The 27,566-nt window shown below is 45.1% G+C and overlaps 1 protein-coding gene across 1 annotated transcript in view; it reads right to left on the bottom strand.

Moving 5' to 3' along the window:
* Nucleotides 1–23,335, bottom strand: part of NUAK1 (NUAK family kinase 1) — a 49,997-nt gene extending 26,662 nt beyond the window's left edge. The window contains exon 1 of the mRNA XM_075754154.1: nt 22,931–23,335. Within this exon, the coding sequence (XP_075610269.1) occupies nt 22,931–23,257 (327 nt within the window). The 5' untranslated portion in view covers nt 23,258–23,335. The remainder of the gene's footprint in view (nt 1–22,930) is intronic.
* Between the last annotated feature and the right edge of the window lie 4,231 nt (nt 23,336–27,566).

The following is a 27,566-nucleotide window of genomic DNA, read 5'->3' as shown; positions in this document are numbered from 1 at the left end:
ATTATACTCAATATTTACCTTGCTTTATTTTTCTAAGCCAGAGTTCAAGGAATAAATTACCAGCTACTTTAAAATCTACAATAAGTCTTTGAAAAACATCACTGACCTGCTGAGATGACCACCCTTTTATGAGTAAACAACACTTTTGTCATTCTATGCAGCCAACTACTGCGGACCTCTCCTGGGAAAACATTTGCAAACCTGTGATTTATGTGATTTCCCTAGTTCCTTCACAAAAAAATAATTTCACTGCCTACTCCAGTAATTGCAAGTGGCATGACCAGTATTGTTTTCATTACATGATGTAGCATCGAGGATATTGAAGAAAGAAGGAAAAAACTTACAATATTATAAAATTGAAATGTACATAAACAGGAGCTAGTTTAAAGGATCAGGTTTCCTACAAAGCCTTCAACTCTGAAAAGCAACATTGTTCAAAAAAGCATTAAGCACATGCCCCATCCCCTCCAATTCCCAAAGATTTCAGCACATGCTTAAAAGTAAGCTCATGCTCAAGGGCTATCCTACTTTGGGACAGCAGAACAAAAAGTAGAACTCAAGGGACAACCTGATTTGCATGTCAAAACCAAAACAATTCTTTTCTTCCTCTTGACCCAAACAATTAGTATAGAGATTTCAAAAATAACAACCTAATCATAGTCTTACCTACGTGGCACTTATTTCTAGAAAAGGTAATACCACAGATTTTAATTGAATGAGTGATCAAGATAATTTCCAAGTAATTCTATGGATGGAGAAGGCAACTAACAGTAAAAATGAGGTTGGATTTTTCCCCCTTCCCATGTTTGCACTGAGACAGGCTGCAAATGCAAATACACCCTGTATACAAGAAGGATGTGGGTGGCTCTTGGAGCAGCATGTGCATTCCTGCAAGAAATAAATATAGACATGGGTAAAAACACATTTTTTATTAAAAGACAGCCTTGTACTTGGCTCTGAGGAAGAATTTAAGAAGGGTTTCATTGTCAAATATACAACGGGAAGCAAATTCTTCACCATTCATGGCTGGTAAAGTAATAACGGCACCCCAGAGGGCATGCCAATCTCCTACTAACTTGACTCTGTGCTTCACAGACAGGACTTTTGTAAGTCTAAACGTAATTACTGCAAATGGCCTCCATGGAATAATTGCGCATGTGAAAACATATATTTTTAGATACAAAAACGCAAATGTGATTGAAAAGCGTGGCAGCACCCTGTAGATATATATTTGGATTAATCTTCAAATGTAAACAGATGTGTTGCCTGGGAACATATTTTTCAACAGGACCAGAGAGTTTACAGTCTCACAACTCATGCTGAAAAATGGTTAAGGCACCTAGGAGCCTTAACTCATAAAGACCATTCCTAAAAGTTTAACCAAATTTTGAAGACAGTACTTAAGCTCTCCTGAAAACATCACCTACCAGTTGCATGGGTAGAATTCAGCAGCCCAGCCAAAGTACCTGGGATTTTGTCAGTGACATCCAGGTTGCAAGATCTCATCCCAAGATAAGGAATGCATGCCAAACACAACTCTCTGCTTTTAGTATTCGAGCCTTTCTCTTCCTTCCCTCAGCTCCGTCAGATCACAGCGACCAGCAGTTAGAAACAGGGAAAGACACTCGGCCAGTGTGAACGATCTTCACTCCAGTGGCATCAATGGATTCTGCAAAGCATCCACCTGCCCACGCTCAGACCGTACCCTGCAATCCTGACAAAGAGCAAGAGCGTGGTGGGGCAGGCGATGCCCCTTAGCCAGGGCACAGCACCTTACCAGTACAAGCACTCCGTACTGGAGCAAGGCTTCAGACACTTGTGCCTACTAACGAAATAATATCACTGTCTAGTTGCATAGCAAATGAGCATGCTCAAAGCACAGTGCAGCCATTTAGTAATTAAACCTTGGGAGGCAAGTAGTGAAACAGCACTGTTCATCCACTTTTAGGAGATGAGGAATTCGAAACGGAAAGCCAACGTGTCTCCTGAAGGAAACGAGGACAGTATCATCTGAGAAGTTGTTGCCTGCTTAACTGTGCAACACACCACAGGAGTGCCGTGCTCAACAAACCATCCCATTACTAAAGGCTGACTTCTGATACCTTTCGCCATGTCCAATTGCTATTTTTCCACCTCAGAAAGAGCCTCAGGGAAGCGAAAGGTTCAAACGCATCTCAATAAATACTTTTTACCCTGCACCATCTGCCTGGTGGCCTGCACAATTCCCAAGTGGACAGGCTCCACACCTCAGAGGCTATCAAGAGCGCACAGCCTTGCCAGTGACCTGGCCCAAAAGACCCAGAAGGGGAGCAATCACTGTCAGCGGAGTCACTGTCAGGGGTGGCATCCCAAAGGAGGATTAGCAAAGCAGCAGGACAGCGTTTGCTCCAGCTCTTCTCCTCTAAGTAAGGGATTTCTACCAGCCAAGTGTCTTTCACCTGCATCAGTCTGCTCAGACCATGTCGACAAGGGTACGTGGGCTTAAGTCTACTGATGTGAAAAAAACAACACAAACAAGAAAGCAGTCCAGTATTTTTTTTAGTATTTCATGGAAACATTATGAGTCATGATTGCATTTTAGGTTGTGGGGTTTTTTTTCATCTCTCTGAGCAAATTTCTGAGCTCTATGTTATGGTATCAGGCTGTAAAACAAGTCTTTCTTCCAGGTATTCTAAAATATCAATAATAGAATTTCTTTTACAAAATATATTTTACTCAGAAATATATTCCAGAAAATACATTTTCAAACTGCTCTTATGCTTTTAACACCAGACAGAGTTGGCTCCATTTTTCAAAACCCCACTTGCAGGACTACTGCCAGATACGATACATGATGAACCTGAACAACTTAAGCCTAATAAGAAATAATCTCAATTGAGAAATATCTTATGAAAGAACTTGTTTGTTCATTCTTTAGGTCCTTTTCTTTCTTGCTTGCCTGCTTACTTTCCTTGCTTTCTCTGAAAGCAACAGCTCCACTGTGTGCAACATCAAAATTTATTAAGGGTCACAGCCTATGAATCAAGAGTAGGGCAAACGCAACATGCTTTTTTACATCAGCTACATTAACTACTCCAAATATTCCAGCTCAAGATCTGCAGAGAAAGTGCTCTTAGTCCCTTCGGTACTCTCAGAACACTGTACTTGTACCTCCACCACACTTTCTCAATATATTTTACTGGGTTTAAGACTTAGATAATTTAATTATAGTATTTTTAGTAACTTTACTGGTGGAGGAATTTGTATTTTCCCTAGCTTCTTGTCTTAATGAGAATTTCAGATAACTCCAAGACCTTGCACTCAGACAGAGTAACATATCAGATTCTTAATAATGAAATCTAAAGCCTCTCACCCCAACAAAACAGGTTCAAGTTCACCCAAAACCCCTATAGACACAGTATCCAATCTGGCAAAACACTTTAGCACATGCCTAACTTCACACACGTGAGCAGTCCATTGGCTTTCGTGGGATAGCTCACACATGTAACGTTAAATATATGCATAGGCACCAAGGTCACAGCTCAAAACTAGGCCACGTGACGGTCCCTCCGGGGATCAATACCGGCTGTACGCACCAGTAACATCCTCGGTATCTCTTCTGCAGCTCTAATGGCCACACAGTCCCACACACGGGGTTAGAGGGGGAGAAAGGAGCACCAGAGATGGACTGAAACCATCTCCACTGCCAGTTGTGGTACCAGCCTCTGCTCGGAAGCAGGTAGAGAGAATACCCTCTCCAAAACATATGGCACAGGGGAGAGAAAGCGGGACATTGGGAAGCTTTAATACGGCATCTACACGAGCGCAGCCCCCACTCCACTGCTGCTCTGCCTTCCAGAAGCGGATAAGAAAGATGGAGCACAGTTTCTGGCTTCCCATCCCTCCATAAGTCAGCTTGCAGAGTTTGCTGGGCAGGAAGCGTGGAGAAATAAGCTGCTCTCTTCAAGGCTGCAATAAATTACCTGTCTCCATTTGCTGGAAAGAGGATTTATACTCATTCTCTGAACTGGTGTAGAGAGATTGTTAAGTATTTTCCAACACACTTCATGCTTCTTTGCTTTTGTTTGTTTGGTACAAATAACTTGAATTGAACTATAAATACTTCAAAAAGATGATGGTTGCAAAGGTTTCTGTACATTCAGTCCTATCTGTAGGAGAAATGTCTCTCCTCCTTTACGAGCTTCTCGGCTGCTGGGCAGAGCAAAACGGATGGAATTTTCTTTTTACAGAGGCAGATCAAGACCATTGCATACAGAAAAATATCTGAAAGTTTAAACATCTGGCAAAGGGCAGAGCAGGCAGTAGGTGCCCATTTCCATATCAAATCTCTGTGTCTGCTGAGTCACCGCTGGCATCATCATTTATAGGATGAGCAAAGCTGTGTTTTCATCAAAGCGTAAAGCTGTTTCTCTTCATTTCAGGAAGCTGGTTCATGTGCTTGTTTTAACCTAACAAACCTACCTTCGCCTCATTTTCAGCCAAGATTTGTGAACATAAACAAAGGTAGAATTAGCCACAGTGCCAAAAGTCACAGATTTTTAAGTCAGCTAGTGCTGTAACTGAGGCTGACCACCTGAATGACACAAACCACTCCCCAGCAATTTCTGCACGCAGTACATTCAGTCCCATTGAAAACAATCTTCCACTCTTTATTATCTATGAAGGCTATTTTTAGGACCGTGGTGAGATATGAACAAACTGCTTTTTTCCACCATGGGGGCTGTGACTTTTAAGCTGGTTCCAGCACTTGTGCATACCACCCGTGCTCGAGCAAATTCCAATGGGCTCTTGCAATACTACTGTGGAGAGTCAGAAAAATGACATCAGGACAGAGAGTACAGGCACCCGAGGAAGATAAACCAGCCTGCTGCCACCAGGAGATATGTCAGAAATGTAGCTTAAAGCAAATTTATTTAAAAAATTATTTTTCTTGGGTGAAGAAGGAGGGGAGGGTTAAACACACATAAACCTCTCCTTTCCAAAAGCCGTGAGCTGAAGCCATCCCCACCCAGCAATGGGAAGTGGGTGAGCCCAGACGGTTTCACAGCTCTGCTTCCTTTCTTTGAGACTCCGAGGTGGGAAGTGCAACGCGCCAAGTGCCAACAGGGGTGGGGAGGTAAAGAATAGGTGGATCAACCAGGGGGGGAAGAGAAAGGGAAAGCAGAGGATGCTTGGGGGTGGGGAGAGAAAAGGCATATTGTTCTTTCGCCAATGCCATGGAGCTGAGCAAGAAAGAATAAAGTCTGGCACCGCATTATGTTTTTTCCAGGGGAGTCCCTGGCTACAGCTCTTGGCCCAGATTTCACCAACACAAGAGGAAGAGAAACAAAGCTATGAAATTGGGTGGTCCCTATGGTTGCTGCAATCAAATGATAAGGAGGGGGATGCTGATAACGCAGTTGCGTTGAAATGGCACTTCCAGAGGTTGCGCAAAGGAGAGAAAGGAAAGGCAGGGGATGGGCTGAATAACTGTCTCTCCAGCCTCTGGACCTTCCAGGTGGGAAGAAGGAGCCATGGACGGATATCTCTACAGGGAACCCAAGCCTCCAGAGGGTTCTGCAAAGGTCTCATGCAGACTACTTCTTGTAAGCTTCTTCTCACATGATTATTTGTTTGCTGTGTCCATTTGCTGGATAAAAAACTATCTTGAGACTCCAATTCCAGGCCAAACGCAGTAATACACAGCATCATGCAGGACGTGCAATTCTAAGAACAAGCTTCTGCACAGTCATAGAAAACACTTCATGCACTCACTGAAAAGTTGAAGCAAAATTAGTGCCTGGTGTTGTGCATTTTGCTAACACATCTCCGAGATCTCTCTCTTTCAGACAAAGAGTAAGGTCGACACAATGCCATTGTTTAGGAGATTGTTACTTTTCAGATCCTAAAAGCCAGATCATCTCCATGGTGATACAGCCTGGGAGACAAGCATGCAACAAAATCCCTATTAATTATTTATCAACGGCCCAACTCTATTGTTTGATACGTTGGCAAACTATGCAGTAATCAGGGGAGTTGCTTGAAGCGGTAACCAGTGCCATCTGCACCCAGTGAGACTCTGCTCATTTAAATCTCAGGGCTTCTGCTCATTACTTTGTTCTATTCCATGTTTGTTTGTGTCATGGATGTTACCAAAGACAAACCATTTGTTTTGGTGTTGTGAGCCGGCAGCTGCACACATAAAGGGTGAGGATACACATGCTGCGATGCACCCTTCATTTGCTTTTAAGAGGCAAGTGCATTTTTTACAGCTGCCTTGCTCTGTATGGTAAAAGCATATAGCAAACATCTGCACCTCTCTGCTTTGTTCCCATCTTCCCAATGTATCACATAAAGAAGATTATATTTCTGAAAACCAAAGCTGATTTACTGCCACGCTACCACTCACTACCTGCAGAGAAACTCACTCTTGCACCAAGGCACTAGAAGTCCCAAGTCAGTGTGATAAATGTTAAATCGAAATTCTATTTGCATAAGCTGAGGCACAATGCACCAGTGCCTCTTGGAAAACCAAGGTACGGTTACCTCGGATTTAATTTTCCTTTTCTGGTTCTGCTGGACATAGTTGCTGTTATCATATTGTAAATTATCACTCATCAAGTGAAGAGGAATTAACGAATCACAAACATTGGTCAAGGCAGTTATATCTTCTTTCTAGTTCCCCCTTTATTCGCAGAGAAAAATGCCTGTGGAACCAAGTTTTAATGAGCAGTAGAAGGCACCAGATGAACACGTTTCTGCTGTACATATACAAAGTGGGTGCCAGGAGGAACACGTACAACACCCTTCCTCCACTTCTTTCCTCACCCCCGCATACGGTGCCTGTTAACAGGATTTGTGAGCGCATTTCCTGAGTAACTATTGCCTTACTGGAAAATTTACATCCCTTCATTGTTTGGTACCCACGATCCTCAGCTATGCATATGAAGCCTGGCATATTTACACCATGCATCGTCTGACAAATTTACCTGGCAGACCTTTCTTCATTTAATGCTGAGAATCCTGGCCTCAAGACATCCTTACTGCCAGGCAGATCTTACAGCTCTGTTATTAATCATTTCAGGACTGATTTACCACTAGAAATTAAAAAAAACCATTCATCTGGTTTAGCAGAGATCTGACTTTCGATAGTATTTAAAAACACAAGCTAGCAACCTGGTTATTGATTACAGTGAGGCCGTGAATCCTGAAAACAGGGAGAAGAAGGGAGGGCTGCAGAATTCAGAAATGGACAATCCACTGGTATATGTCAGAAATCTACCAAAAACCTTCTCCATTCCCAAAATAAAAGTTTTTCATACAGGATTACTGAAGTCCCAAGTCATAGGACTGTTCAGTTTTAGAAGAAAGATCCTACAAGTAATCACCATTCCTAGCAATAACTAAGCATTTCCCATAGTGCTGCCTCAAGCTGCCCCTTCTCACCCCTCCCCACCGTCCCAGTAGCACTCTACCGCAAATCTGCATCCACTTCATCCATGGTGAAACAAATTTGCCCCAGTAGGGACGGAGGTTGCAAAGGATTTGCTGAAAAGCAGAGATCTCCTTTCTTCCTAATTCACTTCTAAATTAGGTGGAAAGGAACCCGTAACTGTTGGCCATATCCTTGTGCATATCCAAAGATGCAATATCTAATGCTTTAAAACATTCATAACTCCGGCTGAAAAAAAAACAGGCTTATGATCTAATTCTGAAGGACTGAAGAAAAGAGAATAAAACAGCCAAGTTGAAGTTTTGGGGCTGTCATGCACAGATCAATGGAAGACCATCTCTTTTCCAAAGTCTAATGATTCACAAGTATCCATCCAACTACCTTCAAGCTTCCAAGGGAAGTTCATGTTTTGGCACAAAAGAAATTCTATCTGGAAAGAAACTGGGGTAGGGGATTTCCCCGAGGCAATGGAGGTTCATAACTGTAATTAAAAGAAAAAAATGCTTTACAATCTCAACTATGGATCGTTCCTCCTTAATAGATGTTAACCAGCACTGAATGCCACATTCACTAGAAAAGATGAAAACTGTATTTACAGTTAACTTCTGGTGAAGTTGCCAAAGCAGATGTTTATTTTTGGCTTCCACATTTACTAAAGCCAAACGCTACACTGAATTGGGATTTCACAAAGTCTAACTGCTTTTCTTCCAGGTTACAATTTTGTTGGAACCAAAAAGACAAAAAAGGAGTGGTGAAAAAAAGCAGTGAAAAAAAAAAGCTGACTTCACTGTTAAGTAGGAAAAAACCTGGTAGCATCCGTTTCTACTGTGTCTGTTTATATCATAGTTTAAATAAGGTTAGAATTGTGCAATCATTATTGATCAGCTTCCAAATACAGCACAGTTCCATCCAGCACATGTGCAAAAGAGGAAAAGTCACTGGAAGCGAATCCTGTGTCAGTCAGTCTTTTAACTTCTGCAAGTCTGTGCACAGACTGTTTAGCACTAATTAAATTACTGGCAAGTCAGGTTAAAGAGGAGTGAAAGAATTCACAAGCCCCAAGTTTACTGTTCTTGGTGTTACATGGGTATTACAGATTCCCCCTCCAAAAACTGGAAGATAGATTTCACATTAATTTTGAGGCTTGATCTCACAGCTACCACAGCTGCTGATGTAATGCAAAATGCTAACCTGGGGCAGCAGAGAGGGACTTTAATTCAATGTTGGTTTTTCATTGTGAATAAGCAGTGAACCACACTGAAGTAATCCTCTGAAGCAGGAGTGCACACTGTTCAAGGCACTGATTTGAGGATGAAATGCAAAACCAAGATCCTGGCTACTTTGTTAGAAAAAGCCCTTTATGACTTTCTTAAGAAGAGGGATATAAAGCCCTGGTGCCTGGATCTAGTTCCAGTTTGAAAATGACACAGTCTCTTGTCATTCCTCCTGATAATTTAAATTGCAAATGGGGTTATTCACACCCTCTAAGAAACTGCTGCAAATTATTGCAATGTGCTGCTAAATAATTGCTAAATAATGGTAACCTCAGAAGTTACCAAAGTCTCTAAAGTGATTTTGCACATGTTTAGGTGAAAGGCGCTATATCAGTGCAAGGCTGTAATTCACATTAAACAAGGAAGGGGGTTGGACATTGTTTAAACTCTTTCTTAGAACTAGTTTTTTCCAAGAAGCCACCTGACAGCACATTTTCATTCATTGGTACATTCTGCTTGAGGAAGTTGTGGGCAAATATTTGTAACGCGGCTTATTCTCTCTCTTCCATTAAAGTTTCTGTGAGTTCAGCAAAACCTCAGAACCACTGAGAGCTTTGCACATCTTCACAATGCCTCTTCTGCCACAAACTGGCACCTGGTACTGTCTGGATTCTTTAGTTTTGCTCTCCTGGTTCTGCAGTCCTTCGAAGAAAAAAAAAGGAAGTGCTACCATGAGAATTACAATAGTACAAGGAAAACTTGGGAACAGTCTTTCTTCTTTTGAAGAAATGTCCATACCTTCAGGCACCCCAACTCTCATTAAAACCCAACATCATACTGCTGGACCACCTCAAATTCCTAATTAACCCAGTGGAATTTTGAAGTGTCGAGAGATTTTAAAGTTGAGTTTATAGAGTTTAGGCTTTTGGATTAACATCGATGGGCAGGGATTCATTGTGCAAGAACGGTGGGCCACAGAGATTGTATCACGGAAGGCACACAGATGTGTGTAGACAGCACAGTTGGAAGGGTTAATGCCACAGAACTATCAGAAGCACCTATATCTAGCATATTTTTCTAAATTGATCTAAGGCGGATCAAAATATAAACGCCACTTCCTGGTCGGAATTTAGTGAACCATAAACTCACATCCTATCTGGAAAAATACTCTTGGAAAACAAAAAGATTGGCAACCATGTGTATCAAAGCCTCACCCAGGTTATTTTGCTCCAGGGCTTGCAGATCTCTTTGCAATATTAAATTTGTTTTTGTAAAAGCACTGCTTCGGTATTACATTTTTCCGCCTGGATGTTACTTATTTAATGTATAAGTCCCCTTCCAAAAAGGGACCATCCTAGAATTTATGGCAGAACATGGTGGAATTGCTACAGAGGGAGGAAAAGAGTTTGCTAACATATCTTCCCCATCCGTCTCTGATTTCTGAGAAATATTTATACCCCTGAAGGTAGAAGAACCTCCTGTTGTTTCCTTCTATTTATCAAAAGTAAATTACCAGGGCCACCATAATGGCTCAGTGGAGAGAGTAACAGAGGAACAGGAACATTCTTGCTCCCCGCAGCCAGTTGGGCTTGGAATAGACGTGAGAGGGTGAGGAATGAATTATGCTTTCCTACAATTAAGTGGCTGGCGATCAAGCAATTTTGCAGCCTTAAATGCATAATTCTAGCCTTCCCTGCTAGAAGAGGAGTTTACAACTGCAGGCAGTAGTTGTAAGTAGTTATGGGGAGGGTTAACTTCGGAGGGGAGAAACAGCAAAGGAATTTTTTTTCTAGGTGGAAAGTTTTTGGCAAAGAACTCCCCCAGACCCTATGATCTCCAGGACTGTTGCCCCCTTCTTCAACACGCACAAACACCTTTTTTGGCACATGTTTTGGCCAGTGTCAGTTGAACAAGGGAGAATTAGCACTCCGATTTCTGGGATCCCCTTGCCAAAAGCTAAGCTGTTAGGTAGTGCAACAGCAGCAGCGCAGGCTTCCCGCTTCACCCTGCCAGTGACCTTCGCGCAGACTTGGACATACCACCTTCCTCAGAGTGAGGAGCAATTCCCTCTCACGCTGCTCGGTCCAGAAATTCATCTCAGCAAATACCACAAATCATGTCAGACCGAGCAGGACTATTAAAGCAGTGCTGTGCAATGTGAATTGCTGTCCACAAGGGACTGGAGCAAGAGACTGCCTAACCCACTTTGTTTAACTTTTTACTTAAACAATCCTGAAAGGGGAAGCTGCATTGCTACTCTGGAAATTACAACTTTAATCTCATTTGAACCATGCATTCCTCAGTTAAACTGCAGAAATAATTTAAGAACTAACTCCCAAATAAGACATTTTTCAACATTTCCTACATTTCCTGGAAATATATTACCTCTGATGCTGCGAAGTAAAAGCAGGCTTATTAATTTAACCAGGTTAAAGTTCTTCCAGTAGCCCAAATAAACTCTAATGTCATGCATTTCACCGGTTTTGCATTTTCACATTCCTCAAAGCAACAGTACGCAACACCACTGTAACATCGATCATTGCCAACTCAACCCCACAAACCATTTGCACATATTGCATTCATCGCTCACTCGCACTGCTTTGCCCGTGGCAGAAATCAATAGTGCTTTGTTGAAAATACAGCAAACTTCGTTTACCCTTAACGGTAACGTCTTCCTCAACTTTGCTTTAATGCGCATGCCACAGCTCACAGGTGCCAACGTTTACTGGGTTGTTTAAACATCGTTTAGAGTTTTGCTGGGCAGATAAGAAGAATAACTTGGGTGTACAGTAAAACAAAGACATAGGTGTTTGTGCCAAACATTCAGTTTATGGCAATACTTCATAGGAATTATTCCCCATAACAACTGAACTGTCATATCCTACAACTACATCCCAGGCAACCTCCCAGCTGAGCTCACTACGGTTGCTGTCTGATGTGCTCTACATACAAACACCCAGAACTACCCAGATGTTCTCTATGTAAAACATTTGGTTTGAAACACGCAGCGCTTCTTTCCAAAAAGCCATTACATTTGTTTAATGGACTCACACAGTTCAACTAAAATATCCTGGAGCAGACATTTGACTGCAACTCTACTCTACAAGCCCCATCTGCAAAAAGAAAAAAAGAAAGAAAAAGTAAATGAGAATGCTTTACATGATTTATGCTGTCTTTATGATCAGCCAGTTCATAAAATACAAGCTCTGCTCTACAGACAATAACACAAATCGCTTTCAAGTGTATTGTTTAGTCCTTGCCTGTGTTAAACAAATATTTCAATTGAAACAAAGGGCCGAACTCTACTCGTCGGTTTACAGCAGCGTTAACGTAACTGAGAGCAGCATTTTACCCACAGACATCACAGGGGATGCGAGTTTTTTGTTTTACGCTCGGAGTGAGTGAGTAATGACATCCAATAATGATAACCAGTTACATTCACGGCTGCAGAGTTTTCCTTTCATCCAAGAAAGGCTGGAAGGAGGTTAAAGTACAGCATGAAATCCTTCTCCCTGATGAATTCCTCGTGAGCAATGCGCAACCCACAACGAGGCATTTCACAGGTCCCATTAGACCACGTTTTCATCATGAAATGCCAGACAGGATGGGAGAATACATTTGTTTTACTGAAACAGAGAAGCGGGTAGAAAACTCTCAAACTGTACACAGAAAAAAACCCTCTGGTGTTGAAAAAGATGGCTAGTCTCTGGCCTGGATGTAAATGCACTGCACAGTCTAGCTGAAGGCCCTTGTTCCTTCCAGGTTGTGAGGACACAGCGGTGACTAACTGGTACCAGTTGGTGATCGCCAGCAGCATGCCATAGTGACCAGGCTCCAAGCTGGCAGGCTTCTGAAAAATTGGCACCATCCCCTCACAGTGTGACTACAGCCACAAAAGAGGACCTTCGCTTTATGAGCGACCTTCTTGAGATGGTTACACCTGACAGGGAACGGCTCGGCTCAGTGCAGCACTGGAGCTGTGGTCGACCTCGGCTCTCCCCACGGCTCCGCCACAGACTTTTCAAATCAACCTCAGGGAAACAATTTACCCCCTGGGTGCCCAAAGCGCAGCTGTGACAACAGGGTCCTACAGGAGACAGAGCTTACACCCACAGATGACTCTCTTGTTATTTCACCTTGTTTCAGCACCCCAAAGAGAACAAATATGACAAGGAAAGGAGCATGAAGGACACTATGCCTTATGTATAGGTCTGGTGAAAAACGTCTTTTTAAGAGGGCAATGTGGATGCCTCTCAGTTGTATCCCTGCACAGCTCAGCTAAGCCTCCAGCAGGTATTTCACCCGCATTTTCATCTTGCGCTGGAGCCCAGATATCTCATGCTCTAGGCCGTATGGCGTTAGAGCACGCACCAGCTGTGAAGGTTGCGCTCTCCCTCCCCTCTTCCCTTCCCAAAGGACTTTTCCCTCCGCCCCATGCTAAAATGACGACCTGCAGCATGGCCCTGCCAGAACCGCAGCCAAGTACAGGGCTGCGCCGGGTGTCTCCAGACATCCCTGGCCACCTGAAGGACTGGCTGGCCTTCGCGTCTCCTTCCCCAGCCAAACTCTGCTGGGGAAGCTACGAGGCTTGGTTTGTGCAGGGCGCGAGGGCAAAAATATGCAAATAAATGACAGCTCCAAACACGTGCCTCAGGAGCTGTTTTTTTAATAAATACTTCGCTCTCTTCCCCTGTCAAACTTCTGTGCAAAAGACTTAATGTTTTTGCATCAACGACAAAAAACCACAACAAAATACCCTTTAACAAAAAGGAACATTTGTTTAGTTGCCACACAGCTCAAACAGGTATTTTTATCCAACCCTCATCACTACCTTTTGTGATCAAAAAAAATATTCTCGTTCACTTTTAAAATAACACTTGTAGGTCAAATAAAGGGAGATATCATTCACCATCAGGCATTTCACAGAGCTTAGAAACTGTAGCAGAGATTAAATGCCTTTTTGCATACGGGAAACATGATACAGAGGCTTTGAGATCTCCATCGACAGCAGGACCTGAATCTTTCTGATCTACCCATGAATGGCTAAATTTAGTCTCCAAACTTGGCATTGCATCTTTCCACAGGAACAATGAATTTCTTATTTCTTCCTCTTTTTTAAGCCTAATATCCTTTAACTAGTGTCTTTATTCCAAGGTGCTAGGGCTCAAGCCCGAATGTGCTGACTCAGCTCCCCGGCACAGTGAGACATTAGGATAATTGCAAGTCCCTCAAGCCACCAGACCTCAGAACAAAGACACTCGGCTCCTCCAGCCTCTCTGCTTAAGATGTCCCACATGTGGGCCGGGGTAGCCAAAGGGCTCTGGGATTACCACAGGCCAACATCCCCCGGGAAGACAAGACAACAGGGACAGAGCAGCCTGCCAAGCACCAGCGCTTCATTGTGGAGGCAGCCAGCACTGTGCAAGGCGCAGGAGACCCTCCTCTTCACCAGGCCAGCATCCTGGGGGACCCAATAGCAAAGGGCCTCGGGCACCATGCCAGAGGTGTGGCTGAGGTGAGGTGGGACATGCCAGCTGGGAGAGAGGAAGGCTGAAGAGGCACCCAAAAATTAACAGTTACATTGGTCACACGTTAACCTGAGCAACCACAGCTGTCATCTTAATACTTAAAAACCACAACACCTCCATTTATTTTGTGATTTTGCATTCACCTACAACTACGTGGGACAGTTTTGAACACACCAGCTATGCCAACACCTTTACCCATAGCTGCTGTGTGGCTCAGGGTTTTTTAAAATGAAAGGAATCACCCATTAAAGTATTTTATTATTTTCCTCCATCGGTAAGAACGGAACTCACACTAGAGCAAGACCCAGGACTTGCAACCCGTCATGGGCCAGTGGCAGCTTTAATGGCTGATATCTTGTAAACCACTAGAGCTAGAAACAAATTCCACCTGTCTTGGGAGAGTTAGGGGACACTAAGCATTTACACCATGTGTTAGTTTAACAAATTGAACTGAGGGTTCGTCCATGGTCTTTAGTTCAAAATATAAAAAATACTGAGCTCAAACGAGAGTACTAAAACGGCCCAAGAGCAAGGGATGGCTACAACCTCACTCCCTCCACCCTCCCCCTTTTGCAACATGCAGTAAAGGTTACGGGAGGGCCTCCACATCTATTGAACATCTGGCATTTTTGGTGTGGGTCCAGGATGTTTGATGGGTATGGCCAGACACCATACGCTCACAGAGCATCTGACCCAGCCCGCTAGCGTTCAAAGGTCTAGGATCTCCTAATTTATACAATGTACCATGTTGCCTGTGAAGACACGGTGATAAATACATGCTGTTTAAAAGCAGATACTTCTCAAATCATAACTTGCAGATGCTCAAAGTCTTTCATGTGGGTAAGACAAATGAGAGCCATAGAGACTGATTTTGTAGCCAGGGAATACAGGAAGCAACAGCAGGAGAACACTATTGAAAGCCTGGATACACTTATGGCTTTAATGAATTGGTCATCAAATATAACAACACACATATGCAGTTTTTACCTTGCTTTGTAGTTTGCTCCCTGCCCCCCTCCCCCCCAGTTATTCCCCATATATCTAGCAAAGTGGAAATTATTTTGAGTTTAGTTTATTAAATGGACACACATGGTACCCACATCTGCTGGAAGATGTTTGAGGGAAACACTGACAAATATCATTTGCATATTTAGTCAGAGACCTTTTCATCTGCAGCATTTCCTCTGACATACCAACTACCCCAAGTACATCAACCCATCAGGGCTAATGACAAGAGTTTTTTCTATAAAACGTCAGGTGCACACCTGGGCGATTCATGGACAAATCCTGATTTACATAGGAGGCAAGAGACAAGATCAGTATTCTCTGTAGATCAGATTCCCACACCAACATGCCCATCACTGGTGGCGTGCAAACCATCAAAACTGTACACCAGAGCTGGGCACTGGCAGCAGCCTTCACCCCTGCCCAGGTTAGGAGCTGCTGAGGCTCTGGCCACTCTGTGCAGAAAAGGAGTTGGCAGCCGCCAGTGCCACTTCTCACCATCCATGCTGCGAGCTCCTATCCCACCCCAAGCCCAGAGGCAAACCTGTGCTTCCAGCTTTGGAGCATCACCCAGGGCTGTGGCAGAAAAACATATGGTTTGGTCCCACTTTACACAGGAAGAGCATACAAGACTACAATGAAGAACAACAGTGTCCTACTGAGAGGAGGACAGTTGTACAGTAAGAGAAGATGCTTTGGCATCAGCATCCTGGTTCACACAGATAGAGGGTAGTACATAAGCGTGGTACGGGAGGCAGAGACCCAAGCCAGGGAGATGCCCACATCAAAGCAGAGGTCAGCAGCCAATTTCAGAACCCCTGGTATGTGGGCTTTGGAAACATGTCCCATATGCTCTGCATTTGGATTACCATGGCTGTGCACACATTGATCTGCCAGTGTTCAAGGCTGATATACCTGGAACTGGTTTGCAGCCCACATTCAGCATTCTTCCTCGGCACTGTCGTGGCCACCACATGCCCCCTCCCAATTCCTCACTCCAACAAAGACTCTCTAGTTATTTATTTACCAGACAAAACACAGACTAACTACAATTACAGTTCTGTAAAGAATAAACAATTGCTCACAAGAACTGCACATTCCACACGGTTTTATTCAACATGTATGACCCCAAACTACAATATATACGATAATTGTCTCCACATGGCAAATCCACATTGTGGTTCTTAAAAAATAATAATAATTTTTAGAACACATGCCACCAAAAAAATGCAGTGTATTTTAGCCATATCTAATGAAAGACTTTGTACAAGTAATTTCCATTCTGTTGTGTTCTCTAGCATATGGTGCTGTGAAACCATTTGTAATAACGCTTAGGCATTTTATAGTGTTTTTAGCTGAAGGCTGCAATATAGACATTGGCTCAAATTCTGTTGTGGATTTCAAATTTAAAGGGATCACACTAGGTATGTATCAGGCCAAAATATGCACCACTAATTAGTCTAATTTCCATATATTAGGTATTATCCCTTCAGAAAGGGATACCCTGAGACACTGGGAAGCTAATCAACCTGCCCAAAATTGTTCGGTCCAATGGGGGGAAAGAAAAAAAAGAAAAGGAAAAAAAAAGAAGCAAAAATCTCTCAGAAACTTTTGATTTCTTCACCTGTAAGAGAGGCCAACATCACTGAAGGACTATCACTTGATGTCCATTCAAAGTTCAGAAAGAACATGCTGTTCTTTAATTTGGTAAAAGATTTGACAAGCTAACCTATTCAGATGACCCCTTACTGGCTAGTCACTAATTCAGACTTTCATACCACTGAACCGTACTCCCCTGAACAAATCTGCTTCTCCAACAAGAATTCTCAGTGCAGAAAACAAGTATTTTGTACTAGTGCCTTTCCCCTAATGACCTGCATGGTGTAATCACAGTTATTTCTGTCTGCAGCCCTTGATGCTGAAGTCTTCTTTGGCATTTCAGTTATACAAGTGTTTATGTGAAGACTATAGTAATTTTACACAACCAGGTGTAACTCCTATTGTAATAAGCCTACAATTTTCACTGGATTAAATCCTGTGGGTTTTTTTCATTTTCAAAACAGAGTCTTGGAATACATCTAATAATTAAGGGCGGAGCAAATAACAAATTAACAGCAAAACTATTTTCAAGCCCATATACTCTTTCCAACTTCTATTCATTCCAGATCTAGAATTTCCATACTTTGGTACAACTTTTACCGAGGATGACTTGAGTTTCACTAATGTGCCTTCAGCATCGTGAAAACATTGTCCAGATTTAGTCACATTTTGAGTCCCTAAAAGAACTCAATTTGCACATTAAAAAAAAATAAGTTAGCTTTTGGCAATACATTTTGCAAGAATCCCTTTTCAGATAAGGAACCTCTGGCCCCACACAAGCATTGCACAGCAGGAGAGCTGTACGACACCCACCGCAGGCTGCACAGATTCTGCTGGCTGCTACCAGCTGGGAAGCAGGGAGCGAGGCAGCACTCTCCAAGCGGGTCACAGCGCTGGCACACAGAACAAAGCGAGAGGCAGCAGCGCAAGTGGAGTACAAAAGGGCTGGGAATGGAGACCAAAGCAGAACACTGGGACAAAAGCCCAGGGTAAAGAGAGAGCCCAGGAGGCAGGAGAGACCGAGCGCTGCAGGACAAGGCTGGCATCTGTAGGACCCTGATGTTATGTACCCTACATGTCTGAAAAATCAGGTATTAGGTTGTCCACTCAAAACTAGTTGATACTTCTGATGACTTTGGCTTTAATCGGCAAGTTTTTCTTTCTCATGTATAAAACGGGGTAGTGATACAAGCCATTGGTACTATTATTCAAGTGTATTATCATAGCTGTGGAAACCACATTCACGAATCAGGATCCTGCTGTGCAAAGTACTGTACAAGCACTTTCACATCACAGCACTGTTGTGTAGCTACTTCCACCGGTGTCTGCAATAAAGGAAGATTATCTTAATAAGAACAAAGAATCTCAAAAAAACCTGAAAACAAAACAGTTGTGCATCACATTTGGACATTATTCCGCAGAAGATGCACACTGAGTGATCAAGATAAAAATCAGTATTAGTGACCCAGGTGCCAACTGAAGCAGAAGTTCTCAGGAAAAAAATGGAAATGCAACATGTCATTTAAGATAAAGAGAATTCACATGCATAAGAGGGAAGAGAGGGATACCAACATTTTCTATAACAGCAGCAGACAAGATTAGGACAGGCATCCCACCTGGCTTTCACTGTCCTCAGTGACCCACAAGCATGCTTTTATCTTGTTATTTGGAACCCTTAAAAACCACACCGCAAACAAACAAACGGTTGTGTGGCCAACAAGGCCTTAATTACTGACATGACAGAGCTTTTGTTGTTGGTATTCATGTTTTGGTTTTGTTATGATATGGAGAAATACAATCAGCAAAGCAAAGGTCCTCCTTTCATGTAATCTATTGCTGTTTCAGGGTTTCAAAAACCCTGTGTGCCTGTCCAAAAGCATCATGAAGCAGAGCTGTTTCAAAGTGAAGATTTTCACTGGAGTTGCAACTAAAATTCCTGTTGCTCTAAAATTTGGGTTTGGTTTTGTTGGGTGGTTTGATTGGTTGTTTTTTTTTGGTTGGTTGGGTTTTGTTTGGTTTTTTTTGGTTTTTGGTTTTTTTTACAAGATTTTAATTCAGAAACCAATTTCATTTGGGAACATCCTTCTACCTGCACTTCTGTGCCAAAGAGATAAATAACACGCACCACCACACATAACATGCCTGCACAAATAGGAACTGCACGCCTGTTTTTCACGTTGGGCTGCAGCTTGTCATCAATTCCCAAAATAATTAACGTTCTGGAGGGATGGCTGGAGGAGAATAGTGCTTCCTCCACCTGCTGGTGAGGACGAAGAAAAGATGTCCTGGCTCTCAGGCAGGGAGAGGGAGGTGAAGGTGGAGGGGAGGCCCCTGCAGCTACTCCCCACCACCTCCCAAGTGCAGCCTAAGGAGAGAAAGGCAGAAAAGCTCCTGGCTTTCACAAACGGCAAAATCTCTCCCAAGGACAGATGGTAACCAAAAGGAAGCACAGATAATACAGGGTGCTTCATGAGAGGTTATTAACAACCAACCAGCAACATTAGCAAGCTCCAGGTCCAGTGTGGCAGGGAGAGAAAATGACTCCCAGCAGAGCACCCTGCAGGAGGGCACCCACGGGGAACTGTAAACCAGCTGGGGTATTGAATCCCTGGGTTAAATGCTGCTGGGAGCGCTCCTGGCAGCCTAACAGGATTTACCTGGTGTCTTCCATGTTTTAGAGAGCTACGTGCTCCTTTACTAACATTAATTTAATTATTATCAATGCGTTTTTGTATCCAGGCATTGCTTTCTGTATGATGTCAGGAAAAGGCAGATAACAAGACTGAAAACACCTATCTGTAATTTAAAGTTGCACTATAAGGAGCATATACTCCAGTGGAATCATTTACTAAGGGAAGAACCCAGCAGCATCTATCATCTTCACGCACAGGATCAGCCAGAGGTGGTCAATACACAGCTCATCTAAGGCTGACATAAGTGTAACTGTGGATTTCTTGGCTAACAAACATTGAATACTTAACACAAACAAAAGCTCAGTTCTTTGGTTTAACATGTGCAAGATGACAAGTGGAGAAAACACCCACAGAAATGTCAACATGAGTGTTACTTCACAGGCTTGCGATATCATCTCTTCATCCTTACACTTACTAACAGGTGCCTTAATTTAAAATATCGTAAGTTACACAGTGTATACTGAGCCAGTACTCATGAAGGAAATCTTGCTGGCAAAATTAGGCACCTCATACGTCATGTAGCGGGCAATATTTTAACTGGTTCATGCAGCATGCAATAGTGTCTGTAGTCACTGTGGTAACTAATACACAAATTCACATTTAGTTTGTTATTGGAAACAACTTATGTATCATACAATCTACCCTGGAGCTTTACAGCAGGAAGCTTTACGATCACGTTCCACTGAGTTAAGAGGAAAGACAAAGAAACTATAACAATTCGAATAAACCTGCAACATGTTAATAAGTGCCAAATACTACTTTCGTTCAAGTCAACAGAAATCCTGCTATTGATTTCCAGTTGCACATGACTAAAGCACATCCGTACCTTGGATTGAACTGTCCTCTCACCTTGGTTTTACTTCGTTAACTCAAATCTGCCAATTTCGATTTCACTCCTGAGCTCTCTATTTATACAGATGACAACAAATCCAAAGTTCATGCTTCACATTAAAAGCCTGGCTGATCGTGCGAGTATCTTTATGAAGTGCCATACTACTAAAGAGATGGTTAACAGACAAGAGAAGCAGAAATGCCAAATAGGAGAATTGCTTGGACAAAGCTGATGACTGGGAACACAATGCCGCTGCCAAGGTCCAGCTTCACAACCTGTTACCAGACAACTTCAAATACCTGCTTACTGCTGAGTAAAGAAAAAAAAAAATTAGCTAAACCAGTAGCAGAATAGGAAGCAAACAGACTGGATTAGAGCGACCTTGGGACTCTGGCTACCGAGCTGCTGGTTGTGAGGTGATTTGCATTGGACGCGGTGTGAGAGACATCGCTGGCCGCATCGCTCGCTCTGTGCATCCCCTGCTGGACACGCAGCAGCATCCAGCCCACCCTGCTCATGGGCGCTGCAAACGCTGCCCACTAATCGCAACGGAGGACAGGGAAGAGAAAGAGGTGTGCGGGAGGAAACGAAGGAAAGCTGTGCTCCTCTCTGATCAGTTGTCCTGTCGGTGCTCTCATCTCACCCACGGAAAGCAATCGGTGTTCGCTGCAACAGCCAGACAAGGGAACCGTCAGAAAACAAGAAGCGTTTTCCATTCACTTAGGTCTGGCTGGATTCCTGACAACTAGCTTTTATTCTGTAAGCAGACAAAATGTGGATATTTTACATACACTCACAGATGTTAAAGTTCAAACAGACACATTACACCAGGACTTGCCCGAAGACTCATTAATAATCACGAAGTGCCACACGCCAAGGCTTGTATTACTACAGTATAAAACTCACACCCTGGTAAGGATTTGTTTAGCTTCTGCATACCAGCTGATAGAGTGAGTGTAACATTTTTATTGCATTTAAGATTGCACAGATATTCTGATTTTCACCCTCTCCATTTCAAGATGGCATTAGCCGTATAAATTCAGTTCAGACTGTATTATCTACGTATCCTCAGCTGTGTAGCTGAAGTGCTTGACAGTTAGCAAAATACAGAAAGACCTGGTCTATTTTTAACTTAGGAGGTACACATCTATGCTACATCCTTTCCTCTGTGAGGGCCCTTCCCAAACTCAAATCTCATTTACAATACAATCACCTTTTTTTAATTTATCACATCTTTTAAAAAAGGTGGTTTTGACGTATTTGCTTATTTCTTACATTTTGTAATGCAACTCAAAAATAATCTACTTACAAAATAATAGTTAGTATATAACATAGCCTGGAGCTTTTGTTAGCCTGAAATTGTAAAACAGCCAAGACAGCGAACTTTAAAAATCATGGACTGGGAGTGAGCATGTGCAGAGATGTCCATCTCTGGTTTCTCTTTAGCCTGCCTCCAAATGAGCTAATAAACTGAAAGCATACATGATATGACTCTACAACTTGGCTGAAACTCTCATTTTCACTGTCGACACAAAGATATTTATATTAAAGCCATGGCATCTGCAATTTCATTTTCTGTTTTACAGTTGCTTCTGCCTCTGGGTGCACGTTGAGCTTCCAGGCAACCGAAAGGGAAAGATAAATGAGATGAAACCTGTAACATCATCAGGGAAATGTCTTGCTTTTAGATGAAGTCTAGTGAAAACTCAATTAGTCTACTTCACATGAAAAGCAGCGTTAAGACCTCTTCAGAAAAGCATCTATTTCTCCAGGCAGTCTTTAATGCAATGCCTGCCTCCTATTCGCTTGCCCTCTGTGAATAGTTACATATTTTGGGGAAAGAAAAATGACAATAACTCTGTGTACATTTCTTCAATTGCATTTCTGCGCCCTGCTGGAGTGCTGTACCAATGAGGAAATGCTGAAGCTGAGTTATTGCTGGACAACCTCCGGGCTGGTTGAAGTCTCGAGCCAGCCGGCACCACTGAGCGGTGAAACGGATCGTAAAAACCAATGGGGCTGGGTTGCAGTCCCTGCAATTTTTTTAGGTGTCAGCAAAGTTCAGGTCTCAAAAGTATGACTGAATCACGGCATTTTTAACCGGAGAACCAACGTTTGCCCTCCTGACAGTACTTTGTGAGCAGCTTTGGTCAGCTGGGGGATGTGACAGGTTTCACTAAAGCGTGAGTTTCCAGTGGGGAAAGAATAACCATTCGCCGTGTACCCATGTGTAAAAACAAAACAATAAGTCACCCTATTTTTCCAGTAATAACACATCCTTTTAAAACGTACCGATGTGTTACTACACCACCACCGCCGCCCCTCCCCAGGAACAAAAAAGTTTCTCTATAGGCTTTGCACCCCACACAAAGCCCTGGACCCAGGCGCGGCGGGCTGGGTGGGATGCTGACCCGCTCCCGGGTGCGGGCGCAGACCCCAGCTCCTGCCTCCCCGACAGCTCACCACCACCGCCGGCCCCGCACACGGACGGGTCTCCTAACGGGTCTCTGAGGGGACGCACCCAGCCGGCTCCGTTCCGAAGTAGGCGTTGGAAAGAAAAAACCGATACATACATGTATACAAAAATAAAATGAAAAGGCAAAGAGAAGCCACCCCGCCTGCCTTACCACTCTGCCAGAAAACCTCTCGATGGCCCGCTTGACTTTGCCATAGGTGCCTTTGCCCAAGGTCTCCTGCAGCTCGTAGCGATGCTTCAGGTTGTGCTTATGGTGATGCCGCTTCACTCCCTGCTGCTTCCTCGCCGCCGTTACCTCCGGGGACGGAGCCTCCCCGAGCGGCTCCTCCATGGCCGCCGCCGCCGCCGCCGCCGCTGCTGCCGCCGCCGCCGCCGCCGCCGCTGCCTCGCCGCCGCCGGCCGGCCCGGAACCGCAGGAAGAGCAGCAGGGCTGAGTGGGGCTGCTGCTGCCGCGGGCGGCCGCCTCGGCGCCCTCCATGCCCGGCGGCGGCGGGCTCGGGGTGTGAGCGCCCCGCCGGCCTCGCAGCCTCTGCCTCGGCCCCGTGCCCGCGCCGGCACCATGGGGCGCGGCGGGGCGGGGCGCGGCGCGGCGCGGCGGGGCGGGGGGCGGTGGCGCCCCGCGCTCTCCTCCCCTTTCCCGCCGCCCGCCCCGGCGGCCGCACAGGCCTGGGGGACAGCCCCTCCCGCCCGCTCCGCCCCGACTCGGCCGGGCCAGGCCGCCCCCACCGCCGCGGGCCGAGCGGGGGCGGTCTCGCCGGGAACGACGCTGGCGGTGGTGAGCGCTGCTCCGCGGGCGGCCGGGCCGGATCGGGCCCTCTTTTGTGCGCGGAGGAGACGGCGCTCCACGGTGCCTCAGCGGGGCTGATCCCCGGCGCGGCGTGGAGGGCGGCCTGTCCCCTGCCCCCGCCGCACGGCCCGCAGGCCGGCTTCGGCCCGGGGCTCAGCCCCCGCCCCGGCCTTTGGGGTCCGGGCTTCGGCCCGGAGCCGAGGTGAGGCGGGGCCGAGGGCAGGCCCCAGCCCCACGCGTGAGGCGTGTGCACCTGCAGAGCCCCAGTGTGAGCGTGGGTGCGTGGATGGTGGGCAGGGGCCCGAGTGATCCCGCACCAAATTTAGGTCTGGAAAGTTTTTCCAGAAAACGCTTAATTTTCCCCATCCCAAGCGGGTGAAGGTTTCCTGTAGGGTTTCCATGGCACTGGAACTGGCAGAAAAATGGGCACACCCAGCCCCTGCCTGTCCTTGGCATGGGCAGGCGCTGTTCACCAGCTCCAGGAGGTTTTTGCCTGTAGGAAACCTTCCCGGGCCCCAGTCCAGCTGTGGTTGGCATTCATGCAAATCAGGACCAAGGTCTAGAGCTGACAGATGCTTTCGGGAACTTCAAAATACAAATGAATGCATCGATTTTGCTCTTCATTTTAAAGTAAGGTGATTATTTCTTTCACAACGACATCTTGAAAACTTAAACCAATGCAGACATACAAATAAATGTTGCCAGGGTTAAGATGAATCAGATGTTTCTGTTAGAAAAGAAGCCATCCTCAAGCCCATGGCCAGAGAAGGCAGATGGTCTCTGTTGCAGCAGAAATGGGAAATTTGTGTGGGGTGAAATTACTTTGGCGTGGTCCGACATGGCCAATTTGCTGAAACGACGCAAAGGCCTTCATGTGAGAGTCCTGGCTCGGTGTATCCTCCCCAACTGACTGTCCTTAAGGTGTGGGTTACAGCTGGGATCAGCTGCTCTGCAAGGCTAGCACACAGACTTTGAAACTCAGGGTTCAGCTTCATGGTCACAGTGATGTCAAAGCACAGAATTTAGGGAGTCAGTAACCCCATCCCTCCGTCTCACTGGAGGAGTGTTAATGCAAGGGCTGGTCCATGTGCTCAGCCGATTTGAATATCTGCCTCCTGTGAAAGCTCAGGTTTGTCAGAGGCAACTAACTCAGGAGTGCCAAGGTGGTGTGCTGATATCCAGGCACCAGCTTCAGTGAGGACTCTCAGTCGGTTCTTCTAGCTCTCCAGGACAGTATGTAAGGACTTCCTCAAGGTTTCTTCCTGAGATAGTGAACACGCTGCTCTGAGGTTGCAGCTTTAGCCCCTTTGACTTGATAAACTTGGGGGGGAAAAAAACAGAAAGTTTCTCTGTAATTACCATCTCTGCACCTTCACTTTAGGATCAGCAGAAGTGCCTGACTGGCTCAAGGCAAGTCTGTCTATCGCAGTACCCTGCTCCTGGCAGGAGCCAGCACCACAATGCACATGTTGAAGAAGACAGAATACTGCAGTGAGAGCTAACACCTCCCACATTAGGTGCTTGCTCTTTGGGAGCCTAATAACAACTTAAGCCCTGGAGCATAAAATTTAACATCTCTTTCACAGAGTGCACCACAAACTGGCTATTCCAAAGCAGAAAGGGTAAAGGAAGCCTCACTCTGTTACTGTATGAAAAGAAAAAGCGCCGTGTCCTCCTTCCTTTATTTTAGTTGTTGAAAGGGTGAAAATACTGTGGCCTTCTCTTCGTAAGAAATAAGACTACATCAGTAGCTTTCATGGGGTTTTTGTTTTATTTTAATACTCTGAGGTGCTAATGCCCCAGGCCTTTGGAACAAAAATCCAGGTTGATGCAAACACAGGCCCACCATCAGTGAAGGAAGAGTTGGTATGTGAACTGTTACAGGAGCTTGACCCTTAGAAATTGATGGGCCCTGACGATATCCACCCAAGGGTCCTAAGAGAGCTGGCTGACGTCATTGCGAGGCCGCTCTCCATAATCTTTGAGAAGTCATGGAGATTGGGGGACATCCCAGAAGACTGGAAGAAGGCTAATGTTACCCCCATCTACAAGAAGGGCTTAAAGGAGGATCCAGGAAATTATAGGCCCTGGGAAGGTTATGGAACGAATCCTCCTGGGGGCTGTCACAAGTCAAGTGAAGCACATGATTGGGAAAAGCCAGTATGGATTCACCAAGGGCAAATTGTGCTTGAGAAACCTGATCGTCTTGTACAACAAAGTAACCTGCTCAGTTGATGTGGGGTGAGCAGTGGACGTTGTCTACCTGGATTTCTCCAACACTTTCGATACGGCTCCCCACAGCCTCCTCCTAGAGAAAATGATGCATGCGGTGGGTGGGAACTGGCTGACAGGACATTACCAGGTGATGGTAAATAGGTCTTTTTCAAACTGGGAACCTGTCACAAGTGGGGTCCCCCAGGGGTCAATACTGTGCCCAATGCTGTTTAATATCTTCATAAGCAATCTGGATGACGGGATCAAGTGCAGCCTGACGAAGTTTGCGGATGATACCAAACTGAATGGGGAAGTGGACACTTCGGAAGGGAGAGTCACCCTGCAGGAAGACCTAGATGGGCTGGAAGAGTGGGCTAATAAGAACCTTATGAAGTTCAACAAGGACAAGTGTAAGGTCTTGCACCTGGGAAAACATAATCCAGGAGTGCAGCACAGACTGGGATCCACCTGGCTGGAAAGCAGCTCTGAGGAGAGGGACCTGGGGGTCCTGGTGGACAGCAAGCTCGATATGAAGTGAGTTCACACAAGTGAACAGTGTGCTGCAGTGGCCAAGAAAGCCAGGCCCAGGATGCTGGGTGGCATCAACAAGGACATCACCAGCAGAGATGAAGTCATTATCCCACTCTACTCAGCGCCTGTCAGGCCACACCTGGAAAACTGAGTTCAGTTTTGGTCCCTGCTATGCAAAAAAGATGTGAACAGGCTGGAGAGGGTCCAGAGGAGGGCCACCAGGATGATCAAAGGACTGGGAAGGCTGCCGTATGAGGAAGGCTGAGAGAATCAAGTTTGTTCAGCCTTGAGAAAAGAAGGCTTAGGGGAGACCTCATCACCATGTTCCAGTACTTAAAGGGTGGCTACAAAGAACATGGAGACTCTCTTTTTACAAGGAGTCACATGGAAAAGACGAGGGGTAATGGGTTCAAGTTACTACTGGGGAGATTCTGGCTGGACACAAGAGAAAAATTTTTCACAATGAGACCAATCAGCCATCAGAATAATCTCCCCAGGGAAGTGGTGGATTCCCTGACGTTGGACACTTTTAAGATTCGGCTGGATGGGGTGCTGGGCCATCTTGTCTAGATGGTGCTTTTGTCTAGATGGAGCTTTTGCCAAGAAGGGTTGGACCAGATGATCCTTGAGGTCTCTTCCAACCTGATGTTCTATGATTCTATGATTTTATGATTGCATTCCTGCCAGCTGGCACAGAATAGAGCGGTGCCTGGGCTACCTGAACCTACAGGAGAGGGAGATCTGCTACCGCACTGATTGCCTTCTGTGCCCCCAGTTTGAAACCCACTCATGTAGATCTTCTCAAACTTAGGGGATACCCTAAGAAACATCCACATGGAATGGAGACCCGCTGCAAGTAGGGACTGGCGTGGGAATGGGATGAGGATGCAGCAGCACCAAGAGGGAGCTAGGAGAGGGGCTGGCAACACAAAGAACAGCAGAGGTGCCCTTGACTGCAAGGAGAAGTGAAGAATTGTCCTGACATGTGTTCACCTCAGTGCAGCTTCACTTAAATGGATTAAATCAGCCTTGATCTTGCTGGGCGCCATGGGTGCGGCAGTCTGTCAAGATGACAGTGACAACTGCCCAGTGGTTTTGCATGTCCAGTGCAAGCCCTAGTCCCACCAAAGTTGGGAGCAGCCTGGGTCCTGTTCTGACCTGTGCCAGCGCGCTGCACTACATGAGCAGCTCAGAAATGGCTTGGTCCCCCCGAACGCAGCAAGGAAGAGTGTCCAGCTACGATTGTCTGTCTGGA

This window comes from Balearica regulorum, chromosome 1 (genome assembly GCF_011004875.1).
Source record: "Balearica regulorum gibbericeps isolate bBalReg1 chromosome 1, bBalReg1.pri, whole genome shotgun sequence".
NCBI classification, from domain to species: domain Eukaryota; kingdom Metazoa; phylum Chordata; class Aves; order Gruiformes; family Gruidae; genus Balearica; species Balearica regulorum.
This window is presented reverse-complemented; position numbering and strand designations above follow the sequence as displayed.